The sequence below is a fragment of the Micrasema longulum genome, unplaced genomic scaffold, assembly GCF_059751315.1.
Source record: "Micrasema longulum isolate JH-2025_06_02 unplaced genomic scaffold, ASM5975131v1 h1tg000739l, whole genome shotgun sequence".
NCBI lineage: Eukaryota > Metazoa > Arthropoda > Insecta > Trichoptera > Brachycentridae > Micrasema > Micrasema longulum.
In genome coordinates, this window is record NW_028277933.1 from 390419 (window position 1) to 412422 (window position 22004).

The window sequence follows — 22004 nt, forward strand, 5'->3', positions numbered from 1 at the left end:
CCTAATCAGTTTAAGAAAAGTGTTCTTTGTGAAAAATGCTTAGTCTGGATATATCCATTTTTGATGTTAACCGACACAAATATCTCTTTTTGGGTTTGAAATTGTTGGTTTTTAAGGACTAACGCTGACATATTATATAATTGATGATTTCGCATACCTGTAACATGCCTTTATTTTTAAAGCAACCTTTTATTTAGAAATATAGTTGAAATAAACTATATAAAGCTTTCACAAGAACTTCTGTGGAGTTTATGTTAAATTTCCAAATACTTTGATACTTATAGAAAAATATACTATGCACACTTTAAAAAAACCTTAAGGTGCTAGATGGAGACTATAACATTTATTGTAGTTTAGGTATAAATAAAAAAACTGTCCTTGCACACTAATCTTGTTGATTCATGTCACAGTTATCGATTTATTTGGATAGTACAATTCAGAGAGAGATATTATAACCTAAACTACTTAATACTGAAAACACGTACGATGATTACTCGGAGAAACTTTTCATATATTGCTCCAAGAGTGTTCAACGTCTTGGATGAACATATTAAGTTCTTCAAAACAACGTCTATATTTAAGATGAAGATCCATAATTGGATTTTATCGAGGGGTAGAGACCACTGTACAAGATTGCTTCGGGAATAAATATATAATGTCAATGCTGTCTTTATTATTATAACAATGTACATATATTTCGTTTGTAAGTTAATTAACACATATTTCTTAAGCTTCTGTTTGATTTTTTTTATATTTTTAGAGCTCTAATGCTAGCAAGTGCCTCATTCAGTGGATTAACTCTGTGAAGAAAATATTAATTTAATTGTTTATGCAGGTATTTTTGTATATGGTGAAATTGGCTCTGCCATGGTGAAATAAACATTAAAATTATAAAATCCTAACAAAAGGTTAAATACGTATGTGGTTTGTTGTGATTGGCTTATTGTATATGTCAAAGTTCTATGGTTTGTGTTCGACATTTGAAACTTCAGAATATATATAATATTATGCCGGGGCGCCGGGGATTCCTGTTTTGTATCGTTTCTGGAATTCCTTCGTATTTCGGTTTCCGCTTCTGCCATTCGTATCACAGATTATATAGTGATTCGTATATTGATATTGCAGTCGTCCGGTTGCGCTGCGTTCACTCTCGTTCTTCATTTCCCTATTGTTGCAACTGTTGCATGACAGGTCTTGTGAATTACTAACGTGAAGTGTTATGCTGCAGTAAAACTGCGAATATATTATTAGAAGACGGGTGGACGTGCTTTCTAAGATGTAAGTAACAATGAAACTATACAATTTTTCTGGGTTTTATTTGCAATTTGCTGTCTTACGCCTTTTGTATTGTAAAAATATTTATAAAAATAAAGAGGCGTGCATATTTTCAATCAGAGCTGACCGAGAATGACACTAAACTAGATTTGTAATAAAATACAATGTTGTGCAACATAATCATCATCATCATGATCATCATGATCATTCCATGTCAGCTCCCTAGTTAGAGCATATGGTGTCCACGAATATCCTCCAGGCATCTCTGTCGGCTGCCAGCTCCTGTGCGTCCTCCCGAGTCAGGTTCGCGTCCCGCAGTTCTAGCACGAACTGCCGACGAGTGGACGTCCAGTTATTACGTTTTATTTTTTCTGAAATGTCACTTCGCTCTCACAGCCTCGCACCTCTGCTGGGAGAGCATTCCATGCCGCAGGGAATGCGACTGCAAATGTGGCTGATCTAAGCGTAAGACGCCTCTCAGCTAGTTCATCTGGAATGCATAGTTCCCTTATTACATCCACTGTGTCGTGTATCGCATGCATCGATGGTCGAGAAACCGACCGGTGGCCAGTTGACCGACATTAAGGTTGGAAGAACCCCATTCCATTGTAGGTAATTGCATTAATTTGTATCAGGTTCGGTGGCAAAGGAAATAAAGATAACGCAATTGCAACAACAAAATCCGCAAACCGACAGAACCCGCAAAATTCGAGCGTATGCCTGCTATCTGGCGAGTGGCGCGATCAGTAACCATTTCGAAATGAAGAGATGCCGTCAGGGTGCCTAAACTGACTGCCCGAGATGAAGAGCGGGGTTGTAACGGAGCTCCGCACTCCGCATCTGCTCACCTTCGAAGATCTGCGTCCGGTTCCGCATTCATTCGGCGGATGCTTAATGCTACCTCTTTTACTACATACATAGATTGTAGTTGTTATTTTTGAGAATTCTGCTGTCTAAAACTGTATAAGCAGGCGTTATAAATGTTTATTCTTATTTAACTTAATTCATTCAAAGTTAATTTTATAAAATATGAACACTAATTTTTTTTTATTTCACGTCTTACATATTTTTTTATTTTTAATATGAATACCTCACTGGGGACAACCCGTGTCGAGGCATTCATTTACATGATTTTATATTATATACTTATGGTATCTAAAAAATATATAAAAGAATACATCATCATGATCATCATCATTCCCTTTCCGCACCTAATGATGCATAGGGCACGCTTACGCGCTGACCATTACACCACGAGGCCGAAAATAATACATATATTTATACTTAAATCCACACAGATATATATACATAAATAATAGTAAGAAAAAAAAGAAGAAGAAGAAGAAAAAGAAAACAAAATTATATTATTAGTACAGCTCACATACTTATTAGGTCAAGTAACAAGCTACTGTCAGTTGCCGGTGGCCCAACATCCGCACAAATGCCAAATATACTGACATATAATATAATATATGACATATATTCATATCAGTCCAACATCGCTTGCTTCGAAAAATAGCGTGGATGCTCAGACTAGAGAGAGATAATTATTCTTATGCTGAAATAGAGTCTATGTTTAATATTTCTAGTCTACAAAAACGTAGAACTAATATTGACTCCATATATATGTTCGGAATACTAAATGGTATAATCGATGTTCCATCATTACTGGGACAAGTAAAATTCAATATTCCGACTCGTAGATTGAGAAACAATGAAGTACTGTTCATCGATCAGCATAGAACAAACTATGGCCTAAATTCTCCAATGACCCGTCTTTGTCGTATTGTTAACTCAAGACAAGATCTGGACTTTTTTGGTTTAAGTTTACAACGATTTAAACGAGCACTAAATAAATAGTCCAGATCTTGTCTCGATGTCCCTTATGTTTGTCAATGCTTCTTTCTTTTTTTTTTTTTTAATGTTTTAAACTATTCTTTTATTGTAATATTTAAACCTTATAAATTGTATACATGGACAATGTCCGTTAATAAATAAATAAATAAATATTCATTGAGACACTGTGTGGATACAAACACAAAACATGAAATGCAAAAATAATTATATTTAAACAAGTCTACTGCTTTGGTGGGGTGACCATCTCGAGATAGTTCTCGGGACCCAAATCAAGTAGCCATTTTTTTTACAAATAATTTTAATTGCTCAAGATTTTCATCTACTTTTGTGGCAAATGGTATATTGTTATATATTCTTAGAACAAAGCAAATACCTATGTATTTTTAATTTGGTCTATATAGTGAAAGACATGAAGCAAAGCAAAGCGGAACAGAACTTAGTTGTCACACGCGGAGTAATTTCAGAAATACAAAACTTTAAAAAATCATAGCGCTGATAAAAAACCACTGAACTTCCTCATTGTATTTTTAAAGCATTTTTTTGTTTACACGGTACTCCGTGGTACATATCCCCCGCATGAAGAACGATTCCGGAGCATTTAATATTTCGATATAAAAGAATTAAAATACTGGTGTATAGTCACGTCATCGTCATCATTATATTTCCGCACCTAATGGTGCATAAGGCACTGCTTCGGTACACCGACCGCAGTGCATCTTCAGGTACCAGTCCAGGAACTATGAAAAAATATTCTAGTGTAAAAACACCCTTTTAAATAAATATTTATGTTAAACTTATCGGTAATCGAACCCGAGACCCCTCGCATGGTGACCATTTGACCTCGAGGTGGTGGTCCCGAAAGTCGGTGTTGACAAGGATGACGTCTAAGAGTATGCAAATCGAAGCATTCCCGGGGCATATGACAAATCAGCTGATTTAAGTGATCACAGCTTAACTTTATCTAATCTGCATATTATTATTTTTTCCTTTTTTTCTCACAATTTTCGATGCATTTACTGTACTTCAACTGCAAGATCTGGAAAAACTTATTGATTTATTTATTTACGGACTTATTCAGTCCATTTAGTTACAAAAAATACTTAATATAATACATTTTTGAGAAGGGAATATGGGAGTCTAGGCATTTACGGGGCTTATGACCTGTCATTGGCTGGTTTAAGTGGCCACTTTACACACTGTGTAACATTCGCCATTCTGCCTATGTTTAAACATCTACATTTCCTCAACTCTTCCATCTGTTGACTTTGTGAAGTAAAGGAGCTGAAACCTTTATTATGCGGGTGAGATACATCCGGCTGAACCAAATCACCGACTAGGCAACGCCTGAAAACAATTTCCCAATTTTTATACTTCTCTTACTGGGCTAATTCAACAATGTTTGAGTATATCCAAATGCTTTCAGACTAACTGGATTTCCTCCCCAGGGAGTTGTTCATATTTAAATTTGCCGCAACAGAGAGGGAAAATATTTTTGAGAAGGGAATATGGGAGTCTAGGCATTTACAGGGCCTATGATCTGTCATTGGCTTGTTTAAGTGGCAAGCATTTGGACATACTCAAACATTGTTGGACAAAAAAATACATTAATTAATGAACATGTATGAATAAAATAAAAAGGACAACAAAACAATGAGCATATAATGAATAAATATGTTTATTGGTACAAAACAGCATCTTTATTTTTGCTATTCCTAGGCCACGATTACAAAATTACAGTACAATATAAAATCTATGCGAAAATGCATGTAAAAAAAGAAAAAAAGAAACTTGTCAGTAATCTGCAATTGAACATGTTTAGAAATGTACATGTATTTTATTGTTCTTACAGAAAACTTAATTTAACTTTGTAGATAAAATTGAAGATAAATGTTAACTTCCCTTTGTAAAACGGGCACTGCCGATCACCTTTCATTCCCATCCTCCCCTCGATCCGTCCTCGTGGCGGTATGGCGGTACGGCGGTACCCTCCAGCACATTACAAAAACAAAACCTCGGAATCATCGCGGTGAGTGAAAGTGAAGAAATCATCATCCAAATCATTCTTATTTTAGTTACGGGTTTATCATTTCAAATACCATTGATTCGATGTTTGTGTACATTTTGTTATTCATTGTCCTTTCTGGTTTTGTGGTTTATACGCTTACTAGCTTCGGTATCAGAGAGAAATTAGTTGGGTTATTATTTAGTTTTGTTGTTTAACAATAAGAATCTCCTCGATGGGATAATATATTTTTTCAATATAGAATGTAGCTTGTATCTATCGCCGGTCCTTTAACAAATACTATGAAAAAAATATGATGATGCTAAAGACTATACTGATGTAGCATCGTTATTCTGTTCACAAATCCAAAATCCTACTGCAAAACCAAAACGAAACAATATTTAGATTGCTAAAATAGTAATGCTGGATTGTTATTATTTTGATTATGAAACATATAATATAGATCATAACGTATTGTCAATATCGATGAATGGATAAAAAGGGAAATAACAAGCGAGAAACTTGTTTGCTAACAATTGAACAAACGGTCGCTCGCTAAATATTGGGATGAGCTGGTTCTCGCACTAAATATATCGCTTAAAAATATCAATATGTGAAACGGCAGTGAAAGAAAAAAAACAATTAAACTTACACGAGATAGAGGGTTCTGATATGTTTTCTTACTGCCGAGAAAACAAATCAGATGGTGGTATTATACTTTTCATAAAATTCAACATCGAAGTTCAAGAAAAAAAATCCTAAATATTAAGATAGTGTGCCAATGTATATACGGAGTTTTATCAGTAAAGGGTGGCAAAAAAATCATCTATTCTCAATCTACCGACCACCAAATAAAAGTAAGTATTTTTTTAATCTATGAAATAGAAAAACTATTCAGAAACATCGTCGAAAAGGATTCTATTATATGGCTTGGAGTTTGGAAGAAAAGAAAAAATGATGAAATCAAAAATATATTAGAACATTGTTATTGTACGAGATTTACACATAATGAAGGTTTAGTGATTCCAAAGACATGAAACAAATATGGATAAAGAACACTAAAATATACACTCCCACGGCAAAATAAGAGAATGGCTACTCAATCAGGAGTTTATAAATTAATAAAATGGAATAAATATATATAAAGAATATAAATATAGAATAAAAATATATAAAGAAATAATGTTTTAAAAATGGCTTTGTGCCTATTACATACACATTTCTATTTAAAATTTTGGTGTTCCTGTTTTGCATTTCGCGTTGTCGGCCTCTTGGTATACTGGTCAGCGCGTTTGCCTAGCATGCGAGAGGTCTCGGGTTCGATTCCCAACATGGTTGATATAAAATATTTATTTAAAAGGGTCTTTTAACACCAGAATATTTCATAGTCGCTGGACTGGCACGACTGATCGCTTCATGTAACAAAAATGATAAAGATACCCTGCGAACGGTGTACCAACGCAGTGCCCTATGCACCATTAGGTGCGGAAAGGTAATGATGATGATGATGTTTTGCATTTCTTTTTATCTTATAATTGCGATATCGTGAACTTATTATTATTATTTTATTTTTTTTTTCTTAATACTCTTAATATTATTCTTAAAAAAATATATTTTGCTCTTAATAGTTAAGTTAGTAGTAATTATTATACAAATAGTAGCTTATGTGTAAGTATTTTAATTTTTCATATATTTTCTTGTATTTAAAAAAAATATTAAGTAAAAATCATTGTTTTTATAAATGTAGATAATAATATACAAGTTAGTATTAATATAATGTCCAATAACAAGCTACAGAATGTGGCTTGGTGGCATTTTAGTAAAAATATGAAATTTGAAATTTGAAAACTGTAAAAAGGTATAACTATATTAATTAAATAAAAAAATGAGATAAAACCGTATTTGACCAACGAAGCGATATGCACCAGACGCGAACAAGGGAAGCGGCTGGGCAGGAGAGGGGTAGGGGTTTGTGGAGGGCCTGCTTGTCCGAGAAATTAAGGATTTACTACATTTTGTGATCATAATTTTGATTTTTTTTTAAATTACTTTTTGGAAAAAAAAAATTATGTTTTTTTTTAAAGCTTACAGTGAGGAATGTCCCTCTGAAGTTTCGCGGTCTGGCCCTGAAAAACCGTGAATACAAGGAAATTGACAACATTTCTGTACTGTCTACTCTTTTTACCCAATAAAATAAATAAATAATAGAAGTGTTGGGTCAGTTCAATGCCTTTCAGGCATAGAGCACTGATAAACAGCGGGATTTAGAGTTTAGTGGACTGTATGGAAATTGTTACTCACTTTTAAACTTCTTTAGATTGTTTCTTATATGGAGCACTTCCCTATGCTGCAGCACGGATACCGATATCGTGTAGATGTTGATAAACTGTATAATTTAGCTGTTTATATAACACTAAACTTCACTTTGTAAGAATATGCTGATGCAGTAAATGAGACAGATTTATCAGAGAGACAACTTTTCGCATGTGACTTGCTCACAGGATGGTAGAAGCACAAGAATTTGAAATAGGAAGGATTTGGGTAGGAGAGAAATATTTACCGTCTTAAATGAGTTGCCAGTATAGTCAATGTAAATTCAGTACGTAACAAGAAGCGTTCCAAATTTTTAGTTTGATTCTATACCGAAGAAGGTCCGATTGCCATTGAGAAGATCACAATCATTGAGCAACGCCGCGTAACGTTCATGTTGGAAATACACATAGCACATTTCACCAAGAAATCGCATAAAAAATTTCACGTCTCTACAACCTTTTGTTAAAAATTATATTCTGTACCAAGGAAGGCCGAGATAAAATAATTGCATTCTTTTCGCATTACTACGACTTTCAGCTAAAAGGTCCAATTCTCTGCTGAGGAAGGTTGAAAAAATATTGTCTTAAAAACAGAGGTAGATATTGAAATGCCATTTACGACTTTCCGTTTTGGAGAAGCCCCGTATTCTCAGTTTTATAAATAGGTTATTAAATATTAGGTAGGTTTATGGTAGATTAGGTAATCTGTTACAGTTCCCAAAACAAATCATTTTATTTTTACATTACATTTCACAGCAGGAGCAATGGCTGAAGAGATGTTGGCCCGAAGTTACCAAACGCATATACAGAAGCAGTGCGAAAACCAGAATTCAATCATCTTTCTCCCGACTGGCTCCGGAAAGACCTTTATCTCTGTGCAGGTGAGTCTTCTTCCTCTTTTAAATAGTAATATATATGACGATCCCAATATATGCATTTATAAAAAAGTACAAAATGTCGAGCCATAATCGGCAAAACAACATAAGGAACACTTTTGGCAAATTGCGTTTTTTAAGGAAAAGTGTTCCTTATTTCCCACTGCACAAGTGCTAAAAACATCATAGCTGTATAAAACTCACCTGCCATATTTAAGGATTTTTATTTATATTTATTTAATTTATTAAAAGAAAACAGCAGCCATTATAATAAATAAAAAAAAACATTATTTACAAATAAACCAAATTTATATGTCAATTATAGTTTTTTATATGTTACTTCGCATCATGCCACTCATAAAATGTGGTTTTTAGCGTTTAAAATTGTTGATATATTATTTTAAAGCTAAGCAAAACAACGTAACCGACGACTATGTAGGCGGTTACGCTAGCTCGCCTCTAAAAAATAAACCTGTCAGAGTTATAGGCGAAACCACAATCATTCCAGTATTGGCAGAAACCAACCGTTAGAAATCACATTTACCGAATTATCAAAAAAAATATATATGGAACAATAAATTTTAAAAAACCTTCTCCTGCACAATTCATTATTTGTTGCTTACGTCGTTCTTCCGATTATGGCTCGATGTGTATTTCAGTCCTACTGAACGACTTATCTGAGAGAGCTCATCCAACCTCTTTCACAACACGGACTATCTTTTCGTTCTAGTAACGAGAGAACCCTTTTAATACCCTGTCATCGCTCTAATTTTTTTGCCTCCTCTTTCACAGTAGTAGCCGCTCGATTGTGGAATAATCTACCCACTAATGTTAGAGACGCCCCTTCATTATTTACATTTAAGTCAAGATTGAAATGTCACTATCTAAATATTTAAATTGTTCCTTTATCCTTCTTCTTTCCTTCCCATCCCCTCTCCTCTCTTCATAGTATAGTGTTATTTTTTTTTTATATATATATATTTATTTTTGTTAATCTTTGCTTTTAATTTTTGTATAAAATTGCAAGATTCAATATGTCCATGTATTTATAATTTTCTCAAACTGAATATTTTGGGTAGGTAGGAAGAAATCGCCTTAAGGCAATATGCCCGCCCTTATATGTATATTTTTTGTATATGTATATAAAGTGTAAAATAATAATAATAACGACTTATTTGCAACTTTTTTTTAAATTGGAAAAATCATTTATTTTACGCCTTTGACAAAGTATAAAATAATATTGAAAAACAATTATAATAAAACAAAAACCTGAACACAGTATAAAAAATATAGATACATGTAATAAAATCTGCAGAAAATAAGGAAATAATAAAGAAAAATTACATAAGAAATTATAACATAGGTATGCAGTAAATCAACAATAAATAAAGGGTTTAAATAAAAAAGTATTGAAGTAACAGAGGCGATGTACCATAGCATAAACAGTAAAACAAATATAACACTTAGTACATTTTTATAATTTAGAAAAGGTAATGATTTTAATAATTGATATAAAGATTAATTAAATAAGTCTAAGTTTTCATGTTTGTTTGCTAACATGTGGAGCCGTGGAATAGGTGAGTATTTGGCATAGTTTGAACTATGCAAATCAACAGCAAAAGAAGTATTTTGTCTCGTCCCACGCTGCCTCACATAAAAATTAACACAATTTAAAAGTTCAGGACTGTCGAGAACATTATTTAATAACTTAAAAAGCAGAACTAAACCTGAAATTTCCCTTCTATCACTGATACATATTAATTTTAACTGCTTCGTTAAACTTTATAGTTGAGCACTTCAAATGGAATGTTTAATTTGAAATTTATAAATCTTAAAAACTCATGTTGGACCTTCTCTATACTGTTTATATGGGTAACATAATGAGACCAAACTGAAGACCCATATTCTAACTGGCTTCGTACTAGGGTCATGTATATTATATGCTAACAATCCAGTGCCAGTGTCCAAGCGGATGAAGAATACAGTTCTGTGTGTGTGAAATAGAATCAGAATCCTGTACGAGCATTTTCGACTCGATGGCTACTCTCAGGTAAAAATCCTGCAAAAGGAAATCAATGGCCTCATCGTGTAGTAGTCGGTGCATTCTTGAGGTACCGAGTTCGTTTCCTGGCAGCGTCGACGTGAATTATTTGTTTTAACACTGCAATATTTCGCTGTCGCATGTAACAAAAATGATCCACTGCGATCCGGTGGCAATGCAGCGCCCCGTGGCCCACTGGGTGCGAATAAGGAAATGATAAATGATGATACGCAGTAGAACGTTTTTATTTTTCAGATAGTCAAACGTTTCCAGAACGAGGTACAAAAGCCATACTCCCTCGGGGGTAAGCGGACCTTCTTCCTAGTGAACAGCATCATGCTAGTGGAGCAGCAAGTCAGGGTCTTGCAGGCCCTCGTGGGGCTGTCCATCCAGGGCTACACCAGTCAAGACAAGGTGGACCTGTGGACCCACGCCAAGTGGCTCGAGGAGCTGGAGAAAACGCAGGTCACTAAATGAACACAAATATAACGGAAGGCATAATGTTCTAACATGTTTAATAAATACAGTTTAAATTAGTTTACAAAATAAATAATAATCTCTTTATATAAGTAAATAATGAATTTTTTAGAATAAATCTAACTCACCAGTTTGTCGATACTAAATTAAATTCTCACACTTTTTTTGAAAAAAGCATCCAATTTCATTTGCTTCGATTGTTGCTTCCTTTCTTGCTAAATCGTAGCATAAACTACAAATATTTGAATATTCTTTTGATTTTAATAAAATAAAATATATAATCATACCTTTTTATTTTTCTTAAAAACAAAATGAAAACTAACTCGGAAATAATTTCACACACACAATAGGCTGCTTGCGTACACGGTAATAGAATAAAACAATGTGTAAAAGTGTGTCTGCTATTAGAATCGCGGCGCCCACTGTCGTCTGGTGTCGGCCGAACCGGGGAAACCCACGCCGGCACCAACCGGCGTAATTGTAAATCGGTGTAAATCAAACCGGCGCAAAACGACGTTTACCTGTATAATTAAATAATCTTTATAATTAAACAATTTATCTTTAAAAATAAAACAAAATGAAATTTAACTTAAAAGGAAAATAAAAACAAAAGCAACGAGTCATCACACGCTCACTGTCAAATGCAAACTAGCATCCATATTGAAACAATGCACCATTGTGATTGGCCACATCTTTGCCAATTTTGATATAAAAATAATTTTCAATCTTGAATTTCTTTAAGTAAAATGTTAGACCTTTCCACTTTCGATATAAACAACCTATGCGATCCTAATATTTTCATAGTTTGTATTAAAAAAAATATTTTTTACCAAAAATGGACACATTTATTATTATCTCATCCAAAGTAATCACCATGGAAATATGCCAGCGCTTTTTCCAGCCCTTGAAACATTTCTGGAATGCACTTTTTCTTCCTTCAGTTCCGTCACTCCTCTATAGTCGTGAAATGTCATCCTCTCATGGTCCTTTTCATCTTTCAGAATAGGAAAAAGGTCACCGGGGGTCAAGTCCTGTGAATATGGTGGCTGGGCATCAATGCGGTCTGGTTTTTAAAAAAAATCTCATTTTAGCTCTTATATTTTTAAACATTCGCCGATCACACTGAAATGTGTCTTACTAGTTTGTCTGGCAAAAACCAATTGTGCTTCCAAAATGACGGAAAGTCGACAGATCAGTCGTAAACATTTGTACCAATCTAAAAACAAAATTAAGATCTCTCAATTCTTCTTTATCGTTGTCCAGATGGGATTTTATCGGCTGCAGTGTACACAAGTCCGTCGCTGCTCATTCTGTCCACGTGGGCCCTCCTCGATCTGCTCCATCATACGATATCCTCTATTTCATACGTATCCCTAATTATAGTTTTTCCAGTAATGGACCTTAACACTTTCATTCTGCCAGTTCTGAGTAGCCCTTCGGTATGAACAGTGTCAGCCAGCGCCTCTACCGCATACATCATGATGGGTCTCACAGGTGTCTTGTATATTCTGACCTTGCTATCGGTACGCATATCCTTTACATTCCTCGGACACCCCGACACAGTTGACGCTCCGTCGACCTGTTCTCGGACTTCAGTGTACAGACCGCTGTGACTTGAGATTTCTACCCCCAGATATCTGAAACTCGTGACCGATTCAACTGCCTCGTTGTCAATAGTCAGCTTAAACCTTATAGGTTGTTTGGGAATGGTAAGACTTTTGGTTTTGCTGACTGATATTGACACGCTCAGTTATAAATAAATAATAAAATAAGCTCTAAGTTATAAATTTAAATTAAAATATTCCGTGTATTTTTTTTTTATCAAACCTAGTGCTATAAATTTCAAATAAAACGTTACAAAAAAGTTGGTTATAAAGAAGTACATATTCTTCTCTCGGGTCTTTTCACTACCGAGAGAACAATATGGGAACCAAGCTCACATCACCCCGGAGTAAAAATACATAAATTTGTGCATTAATGTATGTATGATTGCCTCCCCTGTCAGTTGCTGGTGATGACTGCCCAGATCCTGTTGGACATAATCCAGCACAATTATCTGAAGCTGAACAGAATAAACCTGCTGGTGTTCGACGAGTGCCACCACGCCGTCAGTAACCATCCCATGCGCATGATAATGAAGAAGTTTGAAGGAGTTCCGAAGAATGAGCAGCCCAAAATTTTAGGTGAGCAATCGATCCACGGTGTTTTTTTTAAATCAATCTACAATAGCTACATACCCTACAACAACCGAGAAACACTCGATCTATATCTGAATGGCCGTAATCTAAAAAATTAAATTATTCTCTTTACCTACTTTTGTATAAAATTAGTTTTTTAAATTATAAACTTGACTGTGTAAGGCATAACTGCAACGTATGTTCGATTGGAAACTTTTCGATTTATTTTGTATACAACTCTTTTTGTAAAAGCCTTTCTTAGTATAAACTTTGTGGTCTGTTTTTCAAGAGGGATCAGCCCCCTTCGAGGTACATTCCCAATTGTCTGAAGCCCTCTGGGTGTTTAACGTATAAGAATCCCCTCCGATCTACCTGTAAATTCATAAGAGCGATAGGCATTTAGATTCATAGCAATTCCCTTATTGCTAAGATAACTCTCGAGCCAGTTTAAGATGGTCCCACACATTCCTAGCGCTTCTAATTTGGCTGCAAGTATAATATGGTTTACCTCATTAAAGGCTTTAGAGAAGTCCGTATATATTGCATCGACTTGAGTTTATGATTTAGTCTCGTATTATATATTGCTCGTATAAAATAAGGTGCAGTGGTCGACTGTCCTGCTACGAAACCATGTTGGTCTGGCACTACTATATGCTTAAAGCTAGATGAGATTTTATGTAGCACAATACTCTCCAATGGCTCGGGTAAGGATGAGAGTACACATATTGGTCTATAATTGGTTACATCACTGGCATCATTGGATTTGTGCATTGGCGTGTGACCGAGCTCGCAAATCAGCGAAAATATCTGCGGTTAAGGAAAGATGGAAAAACCTTTGAATAGGAGCTGCCGATGGTGGGCACATTGTTTAAGTAATGAAGGGGAAACTTTTGAAGATATAACTTAAAAAACAATTAGTTTACTTCACCTTTAAAACGTCAGTTCAATGTTCAGAAACAGTAAACACAAAACCTCATTTGGTACATTAAAAAAAATAAGTGAAACCCTTTTTGATCCTTGAAACAACTGATATTTCATTTGAACAATTCAAAACAATCTCTCAACTGGCTGTATTTGAAATAAAAAGCATTCAAATTATATTTTAGGATTGACGGCGACACTCTTGAATAAGAATTTGAAGTTACCGCAAGTAGAAGGTGAGATTCGAGAATTGGAGAAGACATTTAACGCCAAAATCTGCACTACAGACCCGGAACATGCCAGTGAAGTTTTTGCGTAAGTCATTTCTAATGTTCCAATGATCGACAACCCTATTGCTCGGGAAATGCTTCCGCGGGTTTATCTAGTGACCGTTGAGTGTTTTATGTCCGTCGAGTCGCTCCTTTCTCACCGTTGCATATTTAACAGCGACAAATGTCCCGACAGGTGTCGCAGCTGTAGCTGCAGAGCGCGCGGATGGTTTGAATTGTGGACCAGTCGGCGTATTAAATTTCTGTGGTGTAGCGGAAATAGGACACGGGTCGGGTTTTTTTTTTTTTGCTATTTTGAGTTTTTACTGCCATTTGAAACTCCATTCAATGACACCCAAGGGAACGGGTACATGTTGATGTATTCCTCATTTTGACAATAAAAACGTGATTTAACATTTGGACTTAAGTCGATATTCGTAAAAAAGTGTCGAAGAAAAAAGGCCTAATTCGAGTTGTGCCTTCTAATGATTAATTTTTCATCAAACTTGTAACAAGGAAAAGGGGCTTGCGTTAGCAGTGCCATAGCTTGGCCATAACGGTGCAGCGCAATAACATAAATTTAAGATATGGTAAAAGGGCATATCTTTTGGCTCAAGAGAAAGACATCTGCTGAAAATCTGGCTTTTAGAATGTGTTTTTTTATATTGAAATTTTTTTGTGTTTTTCTTTTTATTTGGACAATTTTTTTTTTGTGGAAATACATATTTTTTTTTTTCCATAGTAATAAGAGTTTTTATTTGTTATAGAATTGAAAAGATAAGATTATGTATATATATTAGAACTTAACTATAAGCACCTGCCGACAAACTGCATTTTATGCAGTTCAGTAGGATATATAATTACATCCTACTGAACTGCATAAATATAATTTGTATTTTAATTTTTGTATGCTTTTGATAAATAAATAATTCCTCCTCACGCCGCGCCACCTCAAATTGCCATGAATTTTACAAAAAACTTGCCAGAGACTGCGGTGGAATGAATTGTTGATTGATATTTTTAATTTAATATTTGTATTTGGTTTTTTTTTTATCGGCCCCGTGGTGTAATGGTCAGCGCGTTAGCCTGCCATGCAAGAGGTCTCGGGTTCGATTCCCGACATGGTTGATATGAAATATTCATTTAAAAGGGTGTTTTCACACTAGAATATTTCAACATTATTTTGGAAAACCCACAAAAAAAACTTCTTTTAAACCAACTAACTTAAGAGCTAACTTATTACTTATTATTAAGAATGTATTTTTTTTTAATTAACCTTGATAATAAATTATGATCTAGATGCCATTGTTAACAAATGATGCTTACTTTAGTATATGCGCGATGAATGGTAGGCAAATATTATATTTGATGCGGAGCTGGTTTTGTACCAACCGCCCCTCGCTAAGTCGTCCGCGCTGCCAGGCACATTATTATCGACTATAATTGAGCGCCGTTGTCGCCCCTAGCAATCGATAATAAAAATTATAATAACCTAACATCATGATAAACCTATTTTCATTAGAATATTATTTTATATAAAGCCCGTGTTGTCGATAGGTTTTCCACCAACCCGACGGAGTTTATTATCCCATTCAGCAAGTACACCATCAGTCCTCCCGAGACTGTGGCCACGAAGATCCTGCTCAACCTTCAGGATCTGGGGAGGCAGATGCACTTGCCGGACTCGCAGCAGGACTCGCCAGTCCCCATACACAATGCTGTCAGGATGTGGGACAAGCAGGACTCAGTTAGTTTCCACAATATTCTGACTATGCTGACAAGTTTAGTACTGTATTTATCCTCTATGGAACAAGATGGACAGATGTCTCAAATATAATATTAAATAAAATCAATTTTGTATACAATGAACATGAAATCGTCAGGATCGTAGAACAACGACAGATGCACAAAAAATGCGACATTGACTTTCTTTTACATTTAATATTAAAACAGTTACGAGGGTAAAGTGAAAAGTTCTCGGCCTGACCCAGAGATAGCGTTGCAATCAGCAAAAATTTATGTTGCCTGCGTGGGGGCGCGTGTCATTAGTTCGTATGACAAGTTTCAACTTGTTCTCTCGAGTAGTTTGCTCACACGAATTTTCGCAGTGGACGTCTTGCGTGTTTTTCCTTAAAATGGATAAATATCGTGCGGTCATAAAATTCTTCGTTTTGGATGGATTAACCCCTAAGGAAATTCATCCAAAGTTGACAAAAGTTTACGGGGACTCTGCTCCTTCTTTGTCAACCGTTAAAAAGTGGCAGCTGAATTTAAATGTGGTCCCTGTCCCTCGAAGATGACCCACGTGAAGGATGGCCAAAAACCGCCACCACATCGGAAACCATCGAAAAGGTGCATGATATCGTATTGGACGATAGGCGAGTGAAGGTGAGTGGAGTGAGATAGCTGAGGCTGTAGGGATATCGGAAGAAAGGGCACGAAACATCTTGCACAAAGAATTAAGGATGCGACAGCTCTGCGCGAGATGGGTGCCCAAAAGCAATGCGCAAACGACTTTCGCAGTAATGTTTGGACCGATTCAATAGGGATCAAACCGATTTTATGCGGTGATTTTCCATTGTTGAATCATTTTTTATTGAAAAGTTTTTTTAATATCGTTTTCATGAATAATAAACGTGTATAAAACCATCTTTAAAATTACAACTAAAAATACAAATTTCTCCAACCGTCAAGTTGCAGTCGGTTAATGGTCGAGACTAGAGACTGCCTTCAGGACTCTCGAGCTGCCAGTTTTCAGTGCGGATTGCGAATGTCTCCGGCCTTAAGTGTGGAAAAAAAAGTTAACCTTAGTTTTAAATGTACTAAAAATACAAAATTCAATGTGACTTTCATAATTTTACATAAATCGTTGAAAAGCGCAAATTGCGGGAATGTAATTTCAGACTTTAACTGTATTTGTTGTAAAGTAAATTTCATGTAGATTATTTATTTTAAAGAAACAAACAGTCTACAATGATTTAATAACTTTAAAAAAAAAATACATTTTAAAGACAGACCAGCCAAGTTTCTAAATAAAAATCATACATGTTACAACAAAAGGATGTGTTTATGTGTATTTGTATGAGAGTATGTGTAGATGTGTGTGTTTATGTGTATTAGTGTGGGAGTAAGTGTATATCAATAGATGAAAAACAAACATTATAGTTAGAGCAAGAACGATAGAGGAAAGAAAGAATGTTGTGTATAGTTAGTGCTACAGACTGGCAGATGGAATAAATACTTATTTCCTGTCACGAGAGTAGGTTTAAAGAGTACTTTATTATTTAATAATTTATGTAAATAGTATAATTCAGATACAGTACGTCTATTTTCAAGGGTAAAATATCCATTTTGTTTGGCAGACTGGCTGTAAGTACAAAGCGTTTTATTGTTTTTATAATCTAGGTATTTAAAATTTTTTCGTTGAACATTTTCAATCCTTTCTATGTTTGTTATGTATTGTGGGCTCCACACAACGGATGCAAACCCCAAATTGCTGCGTACAAAAGTGTTGTATAAAGTTTTTAATGTATTTGGTTTTTTTAAAAGGTTTGGAAATTCTTAAAATGAAGCCCAGCATTTGGTAAGCTTTTTCAACAATAGAATTTATGTGAGACCCAAACAGCAATCTATTATCAAGAATAACTCCTAAGTCTCTAATCTCGCTACATCGTGATATGGAATTATCTTTAATCGTATTATTGTGCGTAAAAAAATTGTGTACCATATTGTATATTGTATTCGTACATCTCTTCCTCCGATGAATTTTCAGTTGAAGAAGTTCATAAAGACATCCACGGAGAGCCTCTTCTCGTACATGGAGGACTTCGGCGTTTACGGCACGTCACTAGCCATGCTCGCGATGACAGTCATCTGTGAGCGCCGCAAACTGAGCGCCGGGTCGGGCCCCCGCGCCGCGCTCTTGCAGCTGACCGTGAGCGCGCTGACTAAGGCCCGCGCCGTGCTGGAGCGCTCCATGGCGGGAGGAGGCGCCGAGCCCGACATCCGCGCGCACTCCTCGCCCAAGGTCCGCCAACTGCTGGATTTACTCGGGGAGTATTCGCCCGACTCGCTGCAGTCCGATGGCGGTAGGTATAAAGCTGCAACTAATTTCACACTAGCAACACTTTCTATATCCCCATGAGAGCGTTCAGAATCGCACTGCGGGAGGGCTGTACGGAAGATACGGAAGCTTTATTATCATCATAAAGGCTTATTTGTAAACGATTATGGTGTTAATTAAACATATCATAGTCACAATAATATAATAACTTACTTATTAGGGCGTGTCATTTTTTTCATCTTTAGAATTCAAAAACATAATAGGTCTCAAAAGTTGCGCTTTAAAAAATAATAAGAACACCATTTCAAATTGATTTTTTAAAAAAATACATCTTTGGCTCGGTAAAATGCCGCAAAGTTTTGAAAAAAGACAAATATACAATTTTAAAATATTTTTTTAACTTTTCTGTCCAAATATTACATGTTTTTTTAGCAACCGCCGTGTTTATAACAATACAAACCATGTATAAAAAAATTAAATGTTTATTTTTTTCAGAAGCAAAAGAAGAAAAAAAAATGTAAATTTTTAAAATTGCATTATGAAAGATTTTTCAATAGTATCTATGTCACAATAATTATCAATTTTATATTTTTTAAATTTAATTTTTTAAAGTTATTTTTTATTCTTATCCTCTCTTCCCTACCCCTCCACATCCCTCCGCGACCCTCTTTTTATCCTCATTTGCTCTATAACATATGCGCATCTCGTCAGGTCACAGAACGGTAGGTCCAAGAGATCTATCTAATCTCTGATCTATCCGCGGCGGTTATCTTACACCAGTCCCATCATTTTGATTCACTAGTTTTATAAAACATTACGTATTTTTGAAAGTTTTGGCACGCTCGTTCTAATTTTTTCTTTATTTTAAAAATTGCTACAGCAATTTTTCGGCTCACTCAAACAGACGCTGACAGAATACTGAACATCCGATCGCTGTCAAACTTTGACAGATTGTCAAAAACAGTGCTCCCAAGGTAAATACCGATCGAGAGAGAGTTAGTCCGTTTTATGGGGTTTTTGTCGTGCAGTCTAATTAAATGGTCAGCCCACCTTGATGGAGTTGGTTACATCGGGCGCTCGGTACATATCGTATAGCTCTCTATTGATTTCAACTCGGGTACATTATATCGCTCAGTTAAGATTTTGCCTAGATAACCTCTTCCAGCAAACTGAACGCGAGCTCCTTTGAGCAGTCCCAATATGATTTATATCTTAGAGAAACTACCATTTTAGTTGCTCTTTTCTGGACTTTGGACTGGTATTATCAGTGCTATGATTTTTTAAAGTTTTGCATTTCTGAAATTACTCCGCTTGTGATGTCTCAAGTTCTCTTCCGTTTCTTCTACCGGAAATCTTCCACAACTTTCTTATCATCGGTTGATTCATATGAACTTGTGATGTCATTCAATGTAATTCATTTTTATTAAAATATTTTTTCGTACATTTGCAAGAAACTTTGCCGTATAATTGAATGCTCTAATTTTTACCACGCCTAAGAAAACATTTCTTGCATCTAATTGGCTGAAGTTCTTCTTTGCCATTCTATGGTTCATGAAGGTTAGGTTTTCATCAAAAGTTACCCCGGGATCTGATGTTATAATTATTATTATTATACGTGTTTTAAAACTATATTAGTTTCATTTAGTGTTTTTGTACCCCCTTTAAAGCAATGGCGATCATGATTCAATGTCTACTTAATATATTGTGTATGGCTCGGTTTGATTTTCCAGACCTTCGGTACAACAAGCACCGGGATTCACTGTCAGCCTTGATCTTCGTGCAAGAGAGAATCGGGTGTAAGGTCCTGGGATCTCTATTGAAGCGCGCTAGCCGACAGTATCCCGAGTTGTCCTTCCTGAAGGCGGACTACGCTGTAGGATTTAACGCCAACCCCTACTCGGACACCCGCGAGGAATTATTCCAGCTGAAAAAAAACAAAATGATAATATTGGAGTTCGTGGCACGGTGAGTATCGACAGAGATAATTTTCATTAGTCCCAAATCTTCGTACAAAAATACTGTTATTATTTATTTATCCTTTGCCAAATTAGTTTACAGGGATCTTCTTAACCTTTAGAGCTGAGAGCTGTACCCGGTAGGCTGCGTAATTGAAGGCACTTACGATCACTTCACTCGTTTAATGTTACTCGGGTACCGGATTTAATGTGTTTTCGACACGCGGGAATATTGTTGCTTAGAGCTGCGCTAATGGGGAACGGGACGCTTGTGGATGGGCAGAGATTTATTTGTCCAGAGTTTGAGAGTTAGACACGCTGATCAAAAATCATACGAGAACATTAAATAAAATTCTGTTCCCAGGAAGCTGAACTGCCTGGTGACCACTCAGGTTATGGAGGAGGGGATCGACATCCCGAGATGCTCGCTCGTGGTGCGCTTCGACTCCGTGCCGAACTTCCGCTCGTACGTGCAGGCCAAGGGCCGCGGTCGCCACGTCAACGCTGTTTACGCGATCCTGGTGCCCGGATCCCATCTCAACGCCCTCAGGGCGCACGTGCAGGACTATGTGCTCATCGAGAAGCTCCTCAACCGAGTGAGTATACCGAGAATAAACGCCGATACGGGCCAGGGTCGCATCGGCGCCATGTAACAGCTATTTGTGATTGAAGTCATTCTAATTAAACTATTTACTTATTCATTTGACTATTCTAAGATTCTAATGTATGAAGCTCATGTAAAAACTAAAATATGTTATATGCAACTATTATAGGGAACAGATAATCAAACATAAACAGACTACAAAGACAGCAATATAATATCTAAATTAGTATACGATGTCCCTTATCTTACTGCAACTCAAGAACTCCTTAAACAAACTTAATAATTGAATATAACTGAACTCTTTCTATTAGAATTCTAAAAATTTATTCATAAATTAGCCACTGATGTAATAGGGTATTTTCACGTTTTTTTTTTATTTTGCAAAAAAATAGAAAAAAAAATTACGATGGTAACTGTATAGTTTTTTTTTTATGTCCACGCGTTAATTTTTCAGAGCGGTTTAAAAACGTATACTTCGAATTAGCGCCAAAACGAACATTCGGATGCCGTATGGGCTTGTGACGTCACGCGTTACGAATTTGAATGACCGTTCAAACAAATTCGTACGAATTTGTAAAGCCTACGTGTTGTTTTTGTTGTAATTGGTTGTTTTACACTGTTTTAACTAATTAACGCGCATAAAATGTCTTTAGTTATAAGATACAAGTACTGTTTAGTTCCGATGTGCACAAACACTACGGTGAAGACGCAAAATAAAGCTTTTTTGGCCATTCCCAGTACCTAATGAAAAAATACAGAAAAAATGGTTTAACGCATTTGAACGTTATGAAACGAGATGTTAAAAAAAACAAACCACTATTCTTTTTTCCGTAGGTCTTGTTCAGTATAAAATACTACATTTTATGATATAGACTGTAGACTAAACATTTACTATCAGTAGGTACTGAAATTAGCACTTATAAAGCTTGACAGGTACTACAATACTAAAATAGTTTATTCTTTGAACGTTATTGTTTATATTTGTATTATATTTCTCTACTTATGTTACTTAGTTTAATTTGTGGAACTGTTGGTTTTCTATATGAATAAAAAATAAAATTACTAAAAAATTGCTGTATGAAAACCTACCTTATTTATTTGTGAAATTTATTGCATTTACAAAATGGCAACTGACCTTGAGATACTGGACAGTCTTCACACTTGCAGGAATCTATT

General features: G+C 35.6%; 1 protein-coding gene across 2 annotated transcripts in view; it reads left to right on the plus strand.

The window, feature by feature from the left end:
* Positions 1-937: 937 nt before the first annotated feature.
* The window catches only part of Dcr-2 (Endoribonuclease Dcr-2), a 57718-nt gene continuing 36651 nt past the window's right edge, over positions 938-22004 (plus strand). The window contains exons 1-9 of one of the 2 annotated variants that reach the window (XM_088230168.1): positions 938-1278; positions 8203-8327; positions 10618-10827; positions 12845-13022; positions 14123-14252; positions 15764-15953; positions 17979-18294; positions 20000-20234; positions 20589-20820. In XM_088230168.1, the coding sequence (XP_088086294.1) occupies positions 8211-8327; positions 10618-10827; positions 12845-13022; positions 14123-14252; positions 15764-15953; positions 17979-18294; positions 20000-20234; positions 20589-20820 (1608 nt within the window). In that variant the 5' untranslated portion in view covers positions 938-1278; positions 8203-8210. The remainder of the gene's footprint in view (positions 1279-8202; positions 8328-10617; positions 10828-12844; positions 13023-14122; positions 14253-15763; positions 15954-17978; positions 18295-19999; positions 20235-20588; positions 20821-22004) is intronic. The other variant, XM_088230169.1, reaches the window with a different exon arrangement.